Source organism: Olea europaea, unplaced genomic scaffold (assembly GCF_002742605.1).
Source record: "Olea europaea var. sylvestris unplaced genomic scaffold, O_europaea_v1 scaffold1023, whole genome shotgun sequence".
Classification (NCBI taxonomy): domain Eukaryota; kingdom Viridiplantae; phylum Streptophyta; class Magnoliopsida; order Lamiales; family Oleaceae; genus Olea; species Olea europaea.
Window position 1 is genome coordinate 477,837 of NW_019227558.1, and position 18,353 is coordinate 496,189.

An 18,353-nucleotide genomic window follows, 5' to 3' on the forward strand; every position below is an offset into this window, starting at 1 on the left:
GCCCCGTTTGCCCCCCGTTGATTACATTTTATTTTTCCCTTTTATTTTTAACTACACAATTTAAAAAAAAAAAATATTACACATAAATAAAAAATTATTCCATTTTTTTCAACCATTCATATTTCAAAAAAATCAACACTATTTCACCCATATTCATTTCCACAAAATGAGGGTTAAACGGGAGGCTATGTTTTTCCTTTTACCTCTTATTAAAAATTGACTTTATTAGTTGTCAATATTTTTAATGATAAATGTCTTTTTCTTTTCTATCCAAATTTTCACTTATAAGCTGTTTGATTAACAATTTTTTCATGTAAAGCGTTTTCCTACTTTTGATCATGTGATCATATTTTCTTTGAAAACAAGAAAAATATTTTCATTAAAGGAGTAGAATTTTATTTTCCAAGTAATTCACTCTCTTTTTCTCTTTTATCTACCTACCAATAGAAAATGGACAAATATAACATTTTCTAAATTGAAAATAAAATCAATCAAACACATTTAATTGACAATTTTCATGCAAAACTTTTTTAGGCAATTCAATTGCCTAAAATTTCTTTTCTTTACGTGCAAATTCAATGCTTACAATCAAACACACCATACATTTTTCTTTGTATCATTATTTTCAACATTTCAATATCTAGCATGATTTTCGCTCAGAAGTATAATTTGCATAATTTATATGAGGAATAAATAGATAATTTTTGTAGAAAAATAATATCAGTGTGCTTTAAAACAAGGGATAAATATTGAGTCTTAATTTGTATTTGTTTTTTTCTTTGGCTTATTTAAAAATACGGGAACAAATAACTCTTTTTACCTCATCTTAAAGAAATTTGTGGACGTAAAAGGTCAAAGGACTATATGTGATAATTTGAGAATAAGAATGCAAAATAAAAATTAATGTCATAAAATTTATTTTGTGTAAAGGTCATGGACTGTTCATGCAATACGATTATTAAAAAAAGAGGAAATTACATTGGGTGTCAAAATTTCACTTTGCATTATCAAAAATGTCACATTTTTAAAACCATATCAAAAATGTCATTTTCGGATTGCTTTGCCCATCTGAATAATTTTAATACCTTATATATCCTTCATTAAATGTGATATGACTAGTCCATTAAAAATTGTAGAAAAACCTGTGACATGTCAGGGTTTGGGGTTTATTCAATGTTGAAAACATAAAATGAAAAAAAGGAGGAGGTGAAACGAGAAAAAAGAAACCGACTCTCACGCACTCCTTTTCTCTCACGCACTCCCCTCTCTCACTAGAATTGCCCCCCTCCCACCCGACGATGACCATCGTAACCACCGCCGACGATTATTTTTCAAAGATTTGAGATATCTAATACAGATTTCTCTAGGGGAGGGAGTGAAACCAACGGCATCATCGGCTTGTCGACCCGAAGAAGAACCCTCTCTCCGCCATCCACAAAAAGACTATCTCCAACAACTTTCACAAATACGGTATGTATATGTGTATATTTGTAGTATGGGTAAATGTGTGTGTTTTTGTTCTACGTATTGTTATTATTCATTTAGGTTTGGATCTTTGACAGTAATTTCAAGCTAGTCAACACCTTCATTGTTGTGTATTTGTAATCTATATGAGCCCCTTTTTGTTTCTGGGGCATTGTTACTAATTTTAAACTTTTGATTTTTGGTTGTAAAGAGTTCATGGGTGTATAAAATTTTAGGTAATTAAAAGAAGGTTCTTTCCATTTTGCAAATAAATGCTGATGCTTCTTTGAAGAAATTATTTAAACTTTTAGTTTTTGCTATGTTTGCTTGTTCTCTAGCATATCTTTGGAGAAATAATTTTATGTGTTGCTTAAGTAGAATAGAAAATCCTCCGCCTCTTCCACTTTCAAAACTCAGTCTGGTTGTTAAGTTATTGGGTTTCGAAAGTCTCTTCGAGAAAAGGGAAAATTACCAAACGGTGTCCCGAGCACTGGGGTTATGCTTGAATTTAGTGTAGATAATACTTCACCCCTGCAACTGCAACAGATTGTTGCAGATGACACAAAAGGTAGATTATTATTTATTTCTTCTAATAGCACATTCATCTACACTCTAATATCTGTATACAATGAAATTTAATAAGCTAATTGATATTGTTTTTGTCCTCCTAGAAGTCCTTTTAGAAGAAATAGATGCCGAACTTAGTTGTTCTAATTTCATATATCGATATCGAACATGTACTCCGATTATGACCTAGTCCACCACAACGAGTGCATTTCCTGAGTCGTGTGGCGGACTCGAATTTGGATCGCTGACGCCTTGTGGGTGGTCTACCTGGAGGACGACATACATTGGGTGGCCTAATAGGAGTACATGTAATTTCGTTTGGGACTATCCAGTCCACTTCACGCATAACGGGATATATAGCCTCGCTATAGGCACCTCTCCAGTATTCCGATGTGTAATACAGTGAGCATAAGTCGTACAATGACATACCTCGCAAGCACGCAGCTCAAGTGGTATGAACGCATGACATACGATTAATTTGAAACTTACGACAAGTGCAGCTGTTATCAGAGAAGTCGACGATGTCCGTGTCATTGGATATTCCAACCTGTGTTAGCTATTCTGTCAAGCCATGAGCTCGAAGCCTTGTACCTGCTTGAAACGTTGTCCGTAACTCGTTCTCCATCTTTAACGACAACATGGCAATACATGTGGTTGCACTGGTTCGACGTTCGTGAAACCACTTCTGCATAGTTTGTCGAATGTGTTCGACCAAGCACGCGATCGGTAATGAACGGGCATGTCTCAACATTGAGTTCAAAGATTCGGCATTGTTATTTGTCAAAATGTTGTACCTTTGACCAACAAACAGTGCTCGTGACCAAAATGAGAAACTTACTCGCTCTAAGTACACGTACGCTATTGCACTTACCCTACGGATCTGTCCCATAAGTCTTTCAAATTCTTCGACCCGAGAAGTTTGTGCAACTCGTTTGAATAGAAATATTACACTTGCGTTGTTTTACCGCTGGACTAAATTCGATCTATTTGTTTCAGCATCAACAATCCCCCATGCCAAGGGATATATCTGTTTGTTGGCATCTTAGCTGGTTGCCAACAAAAGTGTACCTTTGTATGAACGCAAATAACGGGCCTCAAGTAGCTCATATAGCCACGAATGCTTGTACCGAAAGTTTGGAAGAAGTAATGAAACATGTTACGGGAATCAACTTCGATGTGGATTACTGTCCTCGGGTTACGCTCTCCTAGAACGTGACAATAGGAAGGTAATTTTTGAAAACTATCCCCCGGTGTACCATGTAGCATATGTAAAGCAGCCACCTTCCCCCTATGTGCTTTTTGGTAACTTATTTTGACACCGAACTCGCGTTCTATGTCTCGTGCAATAGCGGTAGGATCGTACGATCGGTATGAATTATCCAATTTTCCCAAAATGTGCTTGGTAATTACAAAAGTAGTGGCATGTCGATGTGCTTTATGACGGATATCTACCGAACATGTGTGCACATTGTTGAATTTTCGGATCATGAATATAGAAGTCTGTTTTACACTCGAAGCACGTAACATCTACTTGCAATTACGGTCCACGCATGCAACGGTTAACATTTTGTTGCTTGACCCACTGACATGAAATTCGAACTTGTCTTGCAAAGCAAGTACACGAATTTTCGAGTACAGCTCTTTCTTGCTCAAGAATATTTGCTGTTCAACAAAATCGATTGTATCCACAGCCATAATCCATTAGTCTGTACCCCGAATATGTTGTGGTGACAATCGGGTGTCAACGTCTACAATACTAGCAGCGTCAATACCATTGAATGGGTCGTCCAACATATCATCTACAGGTGCAGCCCCATCATCGAAATTCGCCATTTCGACTGCATTATTCATTGGGGAACTAGGCTCATGATTAATGTCATCGTGTTCTAAGTTCTGGTGAACATCCGTTGCGGCAAACAAATGGTCATGCAAATTCGTATCCCTCCCCATGTCAACAGTTTGCATATTTTTTTCCAAAATAGTAACGCACAGAGCAGTTTCCGTATGAACAGATATGTATCACATGAGGTCTTCATCTTCACGTATTTCAACTGGCGATATATTCATGTTCGGGATTTTGAACTTCAATTTCATTTCGGTGTGCGGATCGATAATGCCAAGTTTGTCATCAACCATAACAGAAGTCTGACTAGGGTAATATTTCTCGGCACTAAAATGGATGTGGTTTTGTCCCATGTCCACTTCCATTCGTCATCCACGTGAATAAACATTCCCCCATGTGACACAACGAATCTCAAATGGGTGTTCATACCTAAAATAAAGGGACTACAACGGTAAGAATTATGAACAATCAATATGTCGATATGTAGTAGTATCGAAGGGGCACTTTCGAATATTTAAACCGATGCAATAGGAGAATGTGAAATGAAGGGTGTCAACAGTTTTCAACTGTCGATTTTGACAGTTTAAAACTCTATCCCGACAGTTTATCTGTCAATCTCGACAGTTTCTAAATGTCGAGATCGACATTTATAACCGTCGAGATTGACAAATAAACTGTCGAGACCGTCGACAAGTTTAAGGCATTTTTTTTGTTACTTTCTCCGAAATATTAATTGTTATAATCAATTCTTAACTACAACAATTATTTCATTGCTCTACAGATCTCCATAAACAAATGATTGCTTCATTAAATATGGAATAATTGATATTTGCCTAAATATTTTTGATATATTTCCCCTTTAAAATGATTTGAATAAGAAAAAACAATACCATCATCATTAATAATGGTTTTAAATGCTTTCTTCACTTTAATGATCATGTTGCTTTTAATATGTGAAAAATAATAAGCTATTACATAAAAATATAAATAATTTGTAATAACTAACCTCTCCAAATGGATGATAAATTGAATAGCAATATATTGTTGATGAAAAAATAAAGAAGATGAAAGAAAATGGAGGGTTTCTTCAAGAAGGGATGTATTTGATGTAAACTATAATTATTTTGCTTCTTTTATCTTTTTTTTTTGCTTCCTGAAATTTTTTTACGTCTTTTTTTTTTTTTTAGTAATTTCATATTATACAATATAATATACATTTACCAAATCATTATAATATATAAATTAAATAATGAAATCATTACAATTGATTGGATTGGAAACTACTATTAATGAGCATTTAATGCTCTTAAAAAGGGGAGATTAAAGGTAATTTGGATATTTTCCACCAAAAAGTGACATTTTTTTATAAAATTTAGTGCACCTCAAGTTTTATAGCAATTTTCAAAAAAGTGTCATTTTTTATAATTCCCTTTAAAAAAATATGGTGTGAATATATTTAATCAACCTACTATCCAAATTGCTTGTGTTACCCCTATATTTTTCTGCAGCGTACACTTTGCAAGATGAATCTGTACTATTTGATTGGATTTTGCTAGGCAATGGTGAGCCAATCAAATTGGGTTAGATATGATCATGACAACTTTATATCTTGGATTTGGTTTAAGACTTTACTATGGTTCGAGCCGAACACTTACTAGTGGCACATCTAGAGTAAGGTAATCTATTTTTTACCATTGGGGTATTTGAGCCACATTATTTTGGTAATAATACATTTTTAAATAGTGTATTGATAAGAAATGTGTGGTTAAAAAATAAGGAAATTTTTTTTATAAGCGTATAATATTATTTTATTAAAAAATGTGTGGTTAAAATGATGTCAAATAACTTTTTAAGAAAGTATTTTTTTGAAATAATATTGTTCAAACAGGCCCTATATAACTTACTGTCATTCGTGAAAAGGTACGCAATTCTAAATCCAGTACAACTCCCCTACAATTTATACCGAAAAATTGATTAAACCCTTATTTCAGCCTCATTCGTCTAAAAAATTATTTTTTCAAAACTCAATTTCAATTACAAATTCTTCAATAAAATAATATTACACGCAAACTTAAATTTTTTTTCTTAATTTTTAACCACACATTTCTCATCAATCACTATTTAAAATACATTCTTTCCCTTAAAATAGGGCTCAAATAAGGGCTTGATTGTTGATGTGCCAAGATCGTCAATCTCCTAGAACCATTCCTCGAAATGAGCGGTGACTAAAAAGTTAATCAAATACACCCTATCCAAGAGACAAAAAACAGATGTGACTAAAGACACAAACTTGTAATTTAGCCCCTATTTGGCCCCCATTTTTAAAATGAGTGGAATAGTATTTTTTTGAAAAATAAGTAGTTGAAAAAGTAGGAAATTTTTTCAATATATGCTTAATATTATTTTTATGGAAGATTGTGTGGTAGAAAATAAAAGAGAAAAATGAAATGTAATATAACGGAACTTAATGGGGGCCAAACGGAAGCTTATACTATACTACTAGTAGAAAACGCCACCATGGAAAGCTTATTTCTTTACCAGAAATGCAAACCACATCCAGAACCTAGTAAAGACTGTTCTTCAATTTCAGTACAGATTTAAGCTCCTCTCTTCAAATCAATATCTATGTCAAGTTACACTTATCGATTTAAGTGACCGGATTCCATGGAAGCTCTGAGAAAGACATGTAAAATTACCATTTATGAGTTAGATGATCACTCAAGTCCCCAAATAGAGGGAAAAATAAGGCTACAAGTCAGCCATCTGTTGGGGCTATAAGAGATGATCAGCTTAGCTATTAATTCTGTGCAGCGATCAACCCACAAATACAACCCCCACAATTTCCCACTCTGATACCGCCATAGAAAACTACCGATACAAGTCCAATGCGAACATAAAGAGTAAAGTCAAGATAATATATGCTTCATATATGATGATCAGTAATAGCATACATGTCAGCTAATATTGTCAACCTTCAACTACATACTCTATATCCCAAGTGCATTCACATCTAACCATCCTCGGCATTTGCCGCTGTCTACTAACAGTTAAAACATGGTCCAAGATAAAAAGTCAGTTGTGCACTGTACTTTAGATGACAATGAACTATTTATACCCAGGAATCTGAGGTCTCGAGAGGGAAACTAGAACCTGCGAAGGACCAGAAGTCAATAATAAGTAGAAACTTGAAAATTCCACTCCTTGCCTTATGGCCCAGTGGATTCAGTGAATGATATAATGATATACACTACAATGGCAAATCATCTCTTATTCCAGATGCATCAATGTCTTTCTATCAAGTCAAATAGTAGCCATTCAAGTCGTCAACGAGATAATAATCGAATCCTTCCTCTGTAGGCTCCACTGCATTAGAAGCGGGATAAATGCCACCAGTTCTGTCCTTCGTATTCACCTTTCCATATCCCTTAACAGGGCGCTTGCTGACAGGTGGAAATTCAGCAGTCAGTCTTCCCATTTGCTTTTGCAGATCAGCCACAGAATCATTACTTGATTTCCCTTTAGGAATCTTTTTCCCATCTACTCGCTTGATTTCCAATCTATACAAAGCACATGCATCATATTTGTTGATTTCATATTCAAAAAGGTGCCACTCATAATTTTCCATGGGTTGTGGATCCATGTAGTAGGATCTCTTCAAACCTCCAAATTCATTCATCACTTGCTTCCTTGACTCGTGCCAACCACGTCCAACATAATCAGGCAATGATCGTTGCTTCCTGTTACCACTCTCAAACGCTCTGCGAGGCTTGTCAAAGAACAGCCATTCCCTGATTGTTTCACCTTCCATAATCACAAGATCAAATAGCTCTGACGAACCCAAAGAACAAAATCAGTCATTACAATGAAAATAGAAATATTCTTCTATCTGCCAAAAATGATTTAAGGCATAAGCAGGCATAGGAAAAAAGGCAGCAAGGAACTACTAACCAGGTGCATTCCAAGGAGATTTTGCAGTAGCTGCACCTTCACATTCTGGAATACCAACATCTTTTCCTTGTGATTTTGCACTAAGAGCAGAAAATAGTAAGTTATCCTTTAAGCCAATTCCTTTTGGTCTTATGACAGGAGGCATGCCCGGGTAGCCTTCTGTAGGTGCAAGCCAAGAATGATAATTACTGCAGTAGTCATTCGACTTTTCACACCAGTCTGACCCTTGTGCAGGTCTCGGACAATCCCAGAGGGCACATTTTGGCCCTAAGAAAGCAGAAGGTGGAGGGCAAATATTTTGTGAGTAGCCAGAAATACAAGGCAAAGCATCCTCCCCAACAAAACACGTGCTGTCAAACCCAGACAAGTAGTTCTGTTCAAAGTCTTGAAATTGGAATGGATGATATTCCAATTGTGTTGCAGGACCAATTACATTAATCCCCATGTTGTTAACTCCTGGAACCATGCTTTTGCACTGGTCAACCATCTGGAAGCTTTGTTCTTGAGGTCCCTTGGGTAAATTGAAACACTGCACAGGTCCAAACAAGAGAATGAACTTCGGCCGATTAGAATCATTTTGAAGTTCAAAATAGTGAAGAAGACAGCACAAGACATTCTTATTATGTTTCATGAGTAAACAGGGGCAATTTGAAACAAACTAGTTTAAACTTCACAAACAAAAAGATCAACAGGAAACCATGTAGAAAGAATATAATTGATTACCTCATAGTGCATGTGAAAATGGGAATTAAAACACGTATACCATAAAGAATGATCTGGTAGTTCTTGGTTTTTCTAAAAATAAAAATAGCACATAGAATAGGGAACTACCATATAGAACAAATGGAGAGGGGTAAAAAGAAACTAGCTTGGATTAGCCAAAGAGTTCATCAGTTTAGGCCCACAAACAGAGGGAGCAACACTGTAAATCATTTATTGGCAGGGGAGAGGTTCCTCTTGTAAGAGAACAAGTTAATTAAGAAGATGGGATGACTATTAATGTTCACTGGTAAGGACCTCAGCTAGAATAATGTGGAAAATGAAAATCAACTTGATTTCTGCGAACATGTTCAACACATTGTAAGAAAAATGAATTTCAGAAAAACGCATGGCGAACCAGTTCGTGAGCAGAAGACCTCAGCTAGAGTCATTCAGAAAAATGAAAGACTACTTAATTTCCATCTAAATACTCAACAAATCAGAAGAAAATGGGATGCTCGGGGTAGCACGTAGTGAACCAGTTAGTGATTGTTGAAGGGAAAAAGAGACAGAATCCCCCGGGGGGGGGGGGGGGGGGGGGGTTCAGTTTGATGAATGAAAAGGCTCACTTGACACAGGAACGTTGAGAAACTACAGAGGAAACAAAAGAAATTGCAAATTCAACAGGCTATTATAAAGAATTTCTGCCCAGTTAATGAAACCTGGGTACACAAGCCACAGTTAATTTCATCTGGTTGGAACGCAACATCAATCTTAGCAACTACGAGTTTGTACAATTAAGAAACAGAAACCATTGTATAAAAGATTTGTAAGTCATGGAGAGAGAGGAATATATATATCATAATTTGAAAATGAAATTACATGCTGATGGTCAACATAGAATTATTCTTATCAAAGATAGATCATATATATAAGTGTGCATAAGTCGTGTAATATAAAAACAAGACAAACAGAATAAAGTTTTATTTTAGGAAAGGCCACCACCACTGACCACATGCGAGGAAAAATTTCAAAGAGGCATAAAGCATTTAATCACATATGAAATATCTATGGCATAATAGTTGCACAATATTTTTTAAATAATGTACTAACTTGTGGTCGTAGTAACCCAAAAAAGAATAATAAAAAATTACAACTTTATCCATTAGTAAACATATCTATAGAAAGTATGCATTCCCCAACATGCCCCCACAAAAATACAGGGAAAAAGAGAACAAAAGAACCATAAAGATAGAAAATGAAAAATAAAAGATAAACCAGCAATCCCAAATTATAATAGACAAAAGCTTTCTTCTAAGTTTGGCAATTTTGTTTCTAAATAAAAAGAAAGTTACTAGCAAAGAAATAATCATTTTTAAACATATAACTCCAAGCTAAAGTGAAAGATAATACCACCTCCTGAGATGTAGACCCATTCATGACTTTTTGCACATCAGGCTCCGGCTTTGGTGCAGCTAATGCACTGGTTGCATCATCTTCTTCTTCAGAAAGCAGCAGTAGCCTACAAATATCTGGTGAAATCATGCCCAGACTCCCTCCCTACATAAATCATAATAATCATTCAAAACTACATTTCAAGATTCCAATTCTCATGTCCACGAAACAATAATACACCTACTAAAATAGTCTTTCATTATTGCAACGCATGGCCGAGATTGATAAGCACAGACGTGTATCCATTATCCATAAACATCATGGACCCCCAACCATGTATAATTTTGATAAGCAGAACTTATATTATAAACACGAAGAAACTTGGAGCCAACAATTTCATATGCACACATATACTAAACATCAGATCAGAATGCTACAACACGCATACAAATACTTAATTATCACTAGATCAGTTTCCCAGATGTTGAGAAATACCTACACTCAATGACTTCACGATAAAGCTGTACCTAACAACAAATCAGGAGTTTGTGATGTATATATTCACCATTACAAGATAGGAATATGACTTGAATTAAAGGAGGCACGAATGGTATAGCTACCTGCTGCAGTGATGAAGCTGGGGAGGGCTCGTTCAGCTCGGCCTTCCATTCCCGAAGCATCTGATGAACCTGCTCTTCAAGCACAGCAACATCAATTGTGCGGCTCTCCTTCCTGGCAGATTGCAGATTGCTGAACATACCCTGTAGATCGTCCACACGATTTTTTGCTTTGTCCTTGAAGAGACTATGTGATGCAGAATCGCATGCACCCCTCTTTGAACCCTTCCCCATCAAAGTAGTAGAAAAAAATACTACTCAGATCTTCACAATCACCTGCAAGCGTGGCAAAACAGACAATTTACAACTAAAATCCAAATAAATAAATAAACGATCAAAGGCAGAACAGATGAGGCTTGGCCGCCTTAACCCACAAAGAATAAAGGGAAAATCTGAAAGCCTACAAAAATTACAGAATAAAGAGGTTGTAAGAAACTAAATCGCAGTAATTTTAAAGCAGAATGGCAATACAAAAGTGAAAAATTCACACTCACGTATCAAATCCTCAAATTGCAGAGACCCAGACTCAGAAACAAAGTACAAGCACTAAACTAGCCACTTCAACGAGAATTTTTTTTTTGGCCAAGATCGCGAAAATACAAACTAGAATTTTCATAAAAAAACTCGAATCCCCCACTATTAAAAAAAGAAAAAGAAAAAGGTAAAGTAGGTCGGTTTTAGAAACGTCAAATAAAACCCATTATTACCGATATTTATTTACTAAAAATCGCGTACTAGAACGCTGATTTGGAAGCAAATCAGTGTTGTTTCTCCAAAAATCTAGGGTTTTCAAAACAGAATGAGATCGAGAGTTAAGCAAACCAAAATATTACAAACTTAAAGTCGAAACAGAATCACCGAATACTTTTTGACTAAAAGTCGATCATTCTTCCACGAAAAAATATAGCTAAAGAACACAGTTTTTTGCTCTGTGAATGTGAGTGAGAAATCGAGAATGGCTATTACCTTTTAGAATTGAAAGCAGTGGGAGAAAGTAAACAATTCAATTGTGTTTTCTATGAATTTTCTCTCTCTTTGTGCTGGCAATTGGCAAAGGATTGGAAAAGGGGTTAAAGTCATATGTATACGCGGCAAAAGCAACGAAATAGAGGACAGAGGCGGGCATGGGGATGGAGGTCGTAGGTGTATATCGGTGTAGATTGCCAATTTTACCCTTGAACTTTTGTGGTAAAGTTTTGATCGACCTCTCCGTTTCTCTATGGCATGTTTGGCGAATCTTAATTACAAACGATAAGAACAAATTGAAAGTCCCACAATTTATTCCCATTTTCTAAAATTCATTTTTAATCATACATTTTATGAAATTCATAACTTTTTTTTATCTACTTTTAATTACGTCTTTCATCAACTTTTATCAAAATTTTCTAAAAATCTCATTTTTATCGAAACCAATGTAGACAAACTAGTTTGCATTATTAAGAAAAATCATTCAAAATGTGAAGAAGATGACAGTTTTTTTTTCAACTTTTTTATAATTGAAATAATATTCAAACATTATTACCTTACTTGGTCAAGTAAGGGAATTGCACATGACAAATTATAAAATTTTGAACAAAAATCATAGTACCATGGGGGGCCAAAAAATGAAAGGTTAGAGACAATGTTGTTTAGAGATAAAAGTTGTCCACAAAAGTATAAAAGAGGGTAAAGATATATTTTTATTACTTTAAATAAATTAGGTTTAAGTCTTGAGTAAGTCATCCAATCGTTCATTAAAATGCCCCGTTCGAATAAGGGGAAAAGAAAATGATGAGGGCAAGAAACGAATAAAGGTGCAACCACTAACAACAAAAGATTCTCCATTGTCAATTCTTGATCCCACATCACAGAGAACATAATTAAAAGGAGAAATTATGTCCAATACACACAAGTATTTAGAGATAAGAAGCATCTTTACACATTTTTTTTTTTAAAAAAAGGTCCAAGATCTTTGAACTCGTAATAAATATTTAGTGGCTATAAGATTTTGAAAATTTGTCTCAAACAACGTAAACCAATTACATTCTTAATGTTTAGAATCTTGCACGAGGAATAGGTTCGTTAGTCATCACGATTTGACCAAATAAAATTAGTGAGTTCTGATTGGTTTTCAATTTAGTTTAGGCGATTGTAATTACTTTTTTCTATGTCTAGTTGGAGATAGAAATTTTGACAAATACATATGAAGAGTAAGTCGTCTCATCCATCATAAATGATGTGAACTCACGTAGCAATAGGAAATACGAAATTCACATAAGATTGATTCAAAACCTCAAGAAAGTTAAAATTCCGATTTGAAACTTGACCCAATAATTTATTGAACTAATACAATCGTCGATAATATGCTGATTCCGCGATTACAAAAATTATGAACCTTATTATGAATATATTGAACGCTACAAAGAATATAAATTTTTTATAAGTTCGAATAGTTTGAATGACGTAAATAGGGAAAATATTTGATAAATTCTGTTTAGTTAAGAACAATATAGAAAGTGAAAATTTTCACATTATGATTAATTCAAAAAAAAAATTAATGTCTTTACTGTACAATGAATGATATAACATAAACTTCTAAACAAAACAAAACTCTAATTTTAAAGGCAAAATAAATTAGAAAAACTACAAAACAAATTTGAATAAAACTAAAATACTACAAAATAACGAAAATACCCTTAAACTAATTCAAAATATAAAAAACGCAAAAATAAATTCTAAACAACCGACTTTGACCCCCAAAATTTGACATAATCATCCGACAAACTTGTGCACAATCGAAAGACGCTTCAAATTATACACATGGGCAAAAATTTGACAATCGAGCAGAAAGTTATATGCATTTTTGTACATCTTTTACGTTTTTGCACATACTTCATATTCATTTTATTTTCTAATTGGTCTAGAATCTTCTCTTCGAATTGATCTATATCAATCTGGAACATGCAATAGGTCCTTGCTAACTTGCCCTCCATGATTTTCATTGATAAAAGTCCTCCTAACAAGACTGCATGCTATTCTTACCCACTGTTATTATGTAATTGATGGAGCTTACTTTCAAACACCGACTTTTAAAGAGAACATGTTCAAATTAGGGGCGGATCTAGGGGTTTGGCGAGCCAGGGCGGTCGCCCTATTTGGATCCACCGGGAGCTATTTTTGTTGTCGATAATAGATATACTTTTTAACCTATATAAGTGGTAATTCACTTCGTTTACATCCATCCCTTGTTGCTCAATTCATTGGAGGTTGCCAATTCACGTTGGAAGTTCGGAGTTCAAATCTCTTTCCAACCAACTATTAGTGCAATATTTTTATTTCTACCCTTTTTACCAAAATCAATGAAATATGGAGAGGATTCGAACATGTCATCTCTCTTTAGCATTATGGAGAGATAAACCATTGTGGCACTTGCTTACTTTCGAAATTTAATCGAACAGAATAATATATGTTAAGTTTTAGCCAAATGAATATTACCTCGTGATATAGTATTTTTTGGGTACGTAGACGGGAATGAAATTGCAAAAATGGGTATCTAAAAATATGACTTGAATTATTATGAATTATTTTTCAAATGAAGTAAATATTACTCTTCTTTTGAATTATGCAAAACTCGGCCATAATATCATTTGGTAAATACAGTTAATATGTATAACAGAATTATATATATTCATTTTGAACAAAATAATTGTTATATTTAAATTTTAGGCCATGTTTCATTTCCTTATTTTTTTCCAAAATATATATTTTTTTCAACCACACATTCTTCAATAAAATAATATTACACACAAATTCAAATTTATTCTTTATTTTTAATAACACTTTCTCCATCAAATCACTATTCCAAAATGCATTTTTTGCATAAAAAAGGAGCATCAAACTGATTCGTAATATTTTATTGTGGCGATAATTGACGATTTCTCGTGCTGACTTAAAATCCTAGATTCGCCCCTAGTTCAAATAGCTATAAAGTCACAAATCAAGTTTTAGTTTAGAGGGTGGACACAATTCGAGGAGTTATGATTTTATTGTAGGATTATTCCGGATGTGAACTTTCAAGAAATATAATAAGGAAAAGTCTTGGTGTAAATAATTTATGTACATAGGGGTGTCCACATTCCTCACATGAGGTGGGGTCTATAAATTATGTATACCAAACACAATATGAAATTTACCTAAAACCTTAGTGGAATTGCTTTATTTGTGAAGGACCGTTAATTTAGTTGAATGGCTGAGCTAAACCCCCAATATCAGTTGGAATTTTGTGGATGTAATTTGTAACATATCCAGAACAGAAAAACCTTATTAAACTCGAAAAATCAATGGTTTTTTCTCCTCATTTAACTTCCCTGTATTGTGGGGGTTGAATTGATTCAGACGCTATTCTTTCTTGAAAGAGTTTTTCATTTGGCCCCTTTCGTGTTTGATAAAATTCCCTGTGTATTGCCATTAATGCTTTGTAAGAATTAGTTGCATTGTTTTCCATTGAATTCACATTGAAATGGCAGGAACTGTGTTCTTGAAAACCAATTGCTTTGAAGTTAAGCTTGAAGGGATCACATTCAAAGCTAAGGATTTTGAAGAATTATGCATGATGGATTTTCTCTTCCCAGACGGAAAGATTTGGGACCATCCACCGGTTGTTGGCCTTGATGTCATGTGCCATCCTCGTGATCCATCCGTACTGTTAATGTTATTATGCTTTGGTGTTGGTTGTGTGATCCTCAGGTTTCGTCAAGGGGACGAGTTGCCTCCTTCGATCCTAAAATTTCTCATGGATGAAAGAATTCGTTTTGTTGGCTTTGGTATTCCTGAGAAGAAAGATTTGTTCCCATTTGAAGAATTGGGATTGAACAAAAGCAAAGTGGATATTGGTTATCTAGCTGCAGAAATTCTTAAAGATCCCAAGTATAAAAGACGGGAGCTTGCTGATTTGGCACGAAAAGTTCTTGGGATCAAGAGAATGACCGGCTTGACAGAGGCTTCGTCTTTTGAGAGACACGAGCAAATTAAATGTGCAATTTGTCAGCTTTTTATTACCAGCATTATTGCTATGGGATTGTTAGGAGCCAGTGACAAGAAGAAATTGAAGGATTCACCCTCACCCTCACCCTCACCCAAGAAAAGCTCTTTTCTTAAGAATCTGAATTCTCTTTCTTTGTTAAAAGAAGGATGGTTCAAACTGCCGAAAGTTAAGAAGGAAAAACCTAAATATCAAGTTGAGGAGGACGATGAATACACGCGTGTTGAAATAAGAAAAACAGAGGATATGTTTGGTGACAATAATGTTCCTGTCAAGATGAAATGTGAGGAGGATCCTTTCAGCAACTTTCTTATACATGCCAAAGTCATAGAGGATGCTTCACATTCCAGGGTTAAAAAGGAATCATCCACTAATGATCTTGTTAATGAAGAAGGTTGGAAGGGCAATTTAAGCGACCATTCAAGAAAAGACATCGTTTGTATGTCAATAAAGCCCTTAAAAGGAATCTTGAAATGCCCATCTTCAGGTCTTCTACGTAGTTCCCCTTCTCCAACGTCGGAGCCTGAATCATTTCTATCAATATCAGCTAAACAAAAATGTACCGGAGGCATATTGAAGAGAGCCAATTCCAAGGGGTGCAATGTAACCTTTAAGTGTCAATAGATATTTATTTATATAGCTTAACCAATTCTGTATGTACATTAAGCTCCTAACTGCAGTGCTTCGGGTTGCTGCTTTCAGGTCTTTTAGGTACTGTTCTAGTCACTGAAATTGTTGTATGCATTCAGATTCAGTTTTTATTTTATTTCTTTACTGGTTCTGTAGTTTCTGTGAATAGAATGAACTACTCATCAAACGAACAAAAAAAGTGGTCCTTCCAGAAGATCCTATCCCAAAAAAATGAGAATGCTCAAACATTGTTGAAACGTCTTAAACTTTTATATGAAGTTGTTCAATGTGATATTAGATTGAGCAACCATCTTCACGCGAAAGAACAAAGAACAAAAAATTGATTACATATTAAAATATCTATGACACACCTCGAGACAAGTTAGAAGAATAGATAGAGATGAGCCAGTTGACCTCAACTCAAACCGCACAAAATCAAGTTGATCATTAAGAGAAAATAATAAACAATCACACGTCCTAGTTCAATCAAGTAGACTCTTCTACAACAAAATGATAAAGTTCGACCATATGCAACTTAAAAGAGAAATGAATACCAAAAGTACTCGCTTAATTGAAAGACTTCATCCATCCACTTTTATTTTATTTTGTTTTTCATTTTTATAATCAGAAGAAACCAATCTTTGGATTACGCTAAATTTGTTTTCAATATGAAGTCGTCATTGCCCGTAATGGGTCCGATCAAATATTATCAAATTCAGTTAATTCAATAATAGATACACGTTGACTCAAAAATAAAAAAACAATGCATAGAGTCGGATTTAATATCTGATGACATGCTAATGTCATTAGAAGATAAAGACCAAATTGCATGCGTGGCTGATAATGTCAAGCTGATAGATAATTTTGTCCAATTTTAAAACAATAAAAATACAAATCAACAATCATACTTGGTATGCGTTGCCTTTGATAGTTTTTTGACAGAATACCATGTGGCAATTTTTCATTTGACAAATCGAAAAGAAAAAATGCAGTCTTTTCAATAAATAATTTGTTGCCAACACATTTTTCTGTTAACAAAGTGGTAAAAAGCAATGTACAAGTGACAAAATTTTACAAATCGAAGGACCAGAAGTTTGTCATAATTGCGAAAGCTAACAAAGTGATAAATAGATAAGTATAGACATCAAGCTTTCGTTTTATTTGAATAACTTCTTGACATCAGCTAACCATCATCTTATATTCAAAGAGGGGAATAAATATTCCGCCTATATAAATAAAATTCGATTTGAGAACAGATAGAGCAATTGTTTGAGAATTGACAAAAGATTTTAGACAAGATCTGAATTCTCTCAACTCAAAATCAACATATCCAACCTTCACAGCAAATTATTCCTCTGAAGATGAACAATGTTATTCACTCTTTTTCATACATCGTATCCCATACTCAGTCTGATTGGTACTCATAAACTGCTAAATGTAAAGCTCGAACTTTAATTGAATTATAATCTAGCCCGCTTTGGGGAGAAATCCTCTTCCAAAAGTGCTTCCTACTCGACTCGTACCTGAATAGGAAGCCTGAGTCCCTTTTTTTCTGTCTATAGTTCGTAGTCGAGATGTCTATAAACTTTTCCTTTTCTGGCCGAAGCATCAATCTCAAAGATATGGCTTCTCCCAGGATAGGGGCGGAGGAAGAGGAGAGGAGGGACCCAGTCCACCTTATATATATCAACCAGCCTTTATTTTTTCTGTCTTAAATGAAGTATGCAAATACAGTACCCGACTAGCTAGTGGAAAGATGAAGGAGAGCAAGTGGAGAGACATAAATGTACGCAGCTATTCAATGGTCTTATCGGGCTTGGATACCCCATCGGTAGAGTATGCCCTATTGGAGGAACTCGGGCTGGCTGGAATAATCCAGTCTATTGGACCGGGTGATGCCCCCCTTCTGTGTTATTCTAAAAGGATGATTTTAACATATCAATTAAACTTGAGCCAAATTGACCAATTTAAAGCCAAAGTCTATTGCAACGTAATGTATCAAAGACTAATGCCTAACGCACCAATTTGAAAGCCGTCCACAAAATCCAAATTTTGGAATCTGTCTAGGCTTAATTAAAGACTCGGTGCACCCCAGCCCCACCCCCAACAATAATCATGACGTCCACAATTACGTCACTTCCGTTGACCTTACAGTCACCTCCACCCCCAC

The 18,353-nt window shown here is 34.9% G+C and overlaps 1 protein-coding gene across 6 annotated transcripts; it reads right to left on the reverse strand.

The window, feature by feature from the left end:
- Positions 1-6,775: 6,775 nt before the first annotated feature.
- LOC111372750 (transcription factor VOZ1) lies at positions 6,776-11,645 on the reverse strand. 6 transcript variants are annotated; one of them, XM_022995144.1, is made up of 6 exons: positions 11,500-11,634; positions 10,908-10,933; positions 10,537-10,809; positions 9,935-10,081; positions 7,823-8,351; positions 6,776-7,702 (listed from the first exon to the last, which is right to left on the reverse strand). In XM_022995144.1, the coding sequence occupies exons 3-6, from the start codon at positions 10,765-10,767 to the stop codon at positions 7,170-7,172; spliced, it is 1,440 nt and encodes a 479-aa protein (XP_022850912.1). In that variant the 5' UTR covers positions 10,768-10,809; positions 10,908-10,933; positions 11,500-11,634; the 3' UTR covers positions 6,776-7,169. The 6 variants fall into 6 exon arrangements, with proteins under 6 accessions (XP_022850912.1, XP_022850915.1, XP_022850911.1 ...); XM_022995147.1 differs by lacking the exon at positions 10,908-10,933 and having other exon boundaries at positions 9,938-10,081; positions 11,500-11,645; XM_022995143.1 differs by lacking the exon at positions 10,908-10,933 and having other exon boundaries at positions 11,500-11,645.
- Between the last annotated feature and the right edge of the window lie 6,708 nt (positions 11,646-18,353).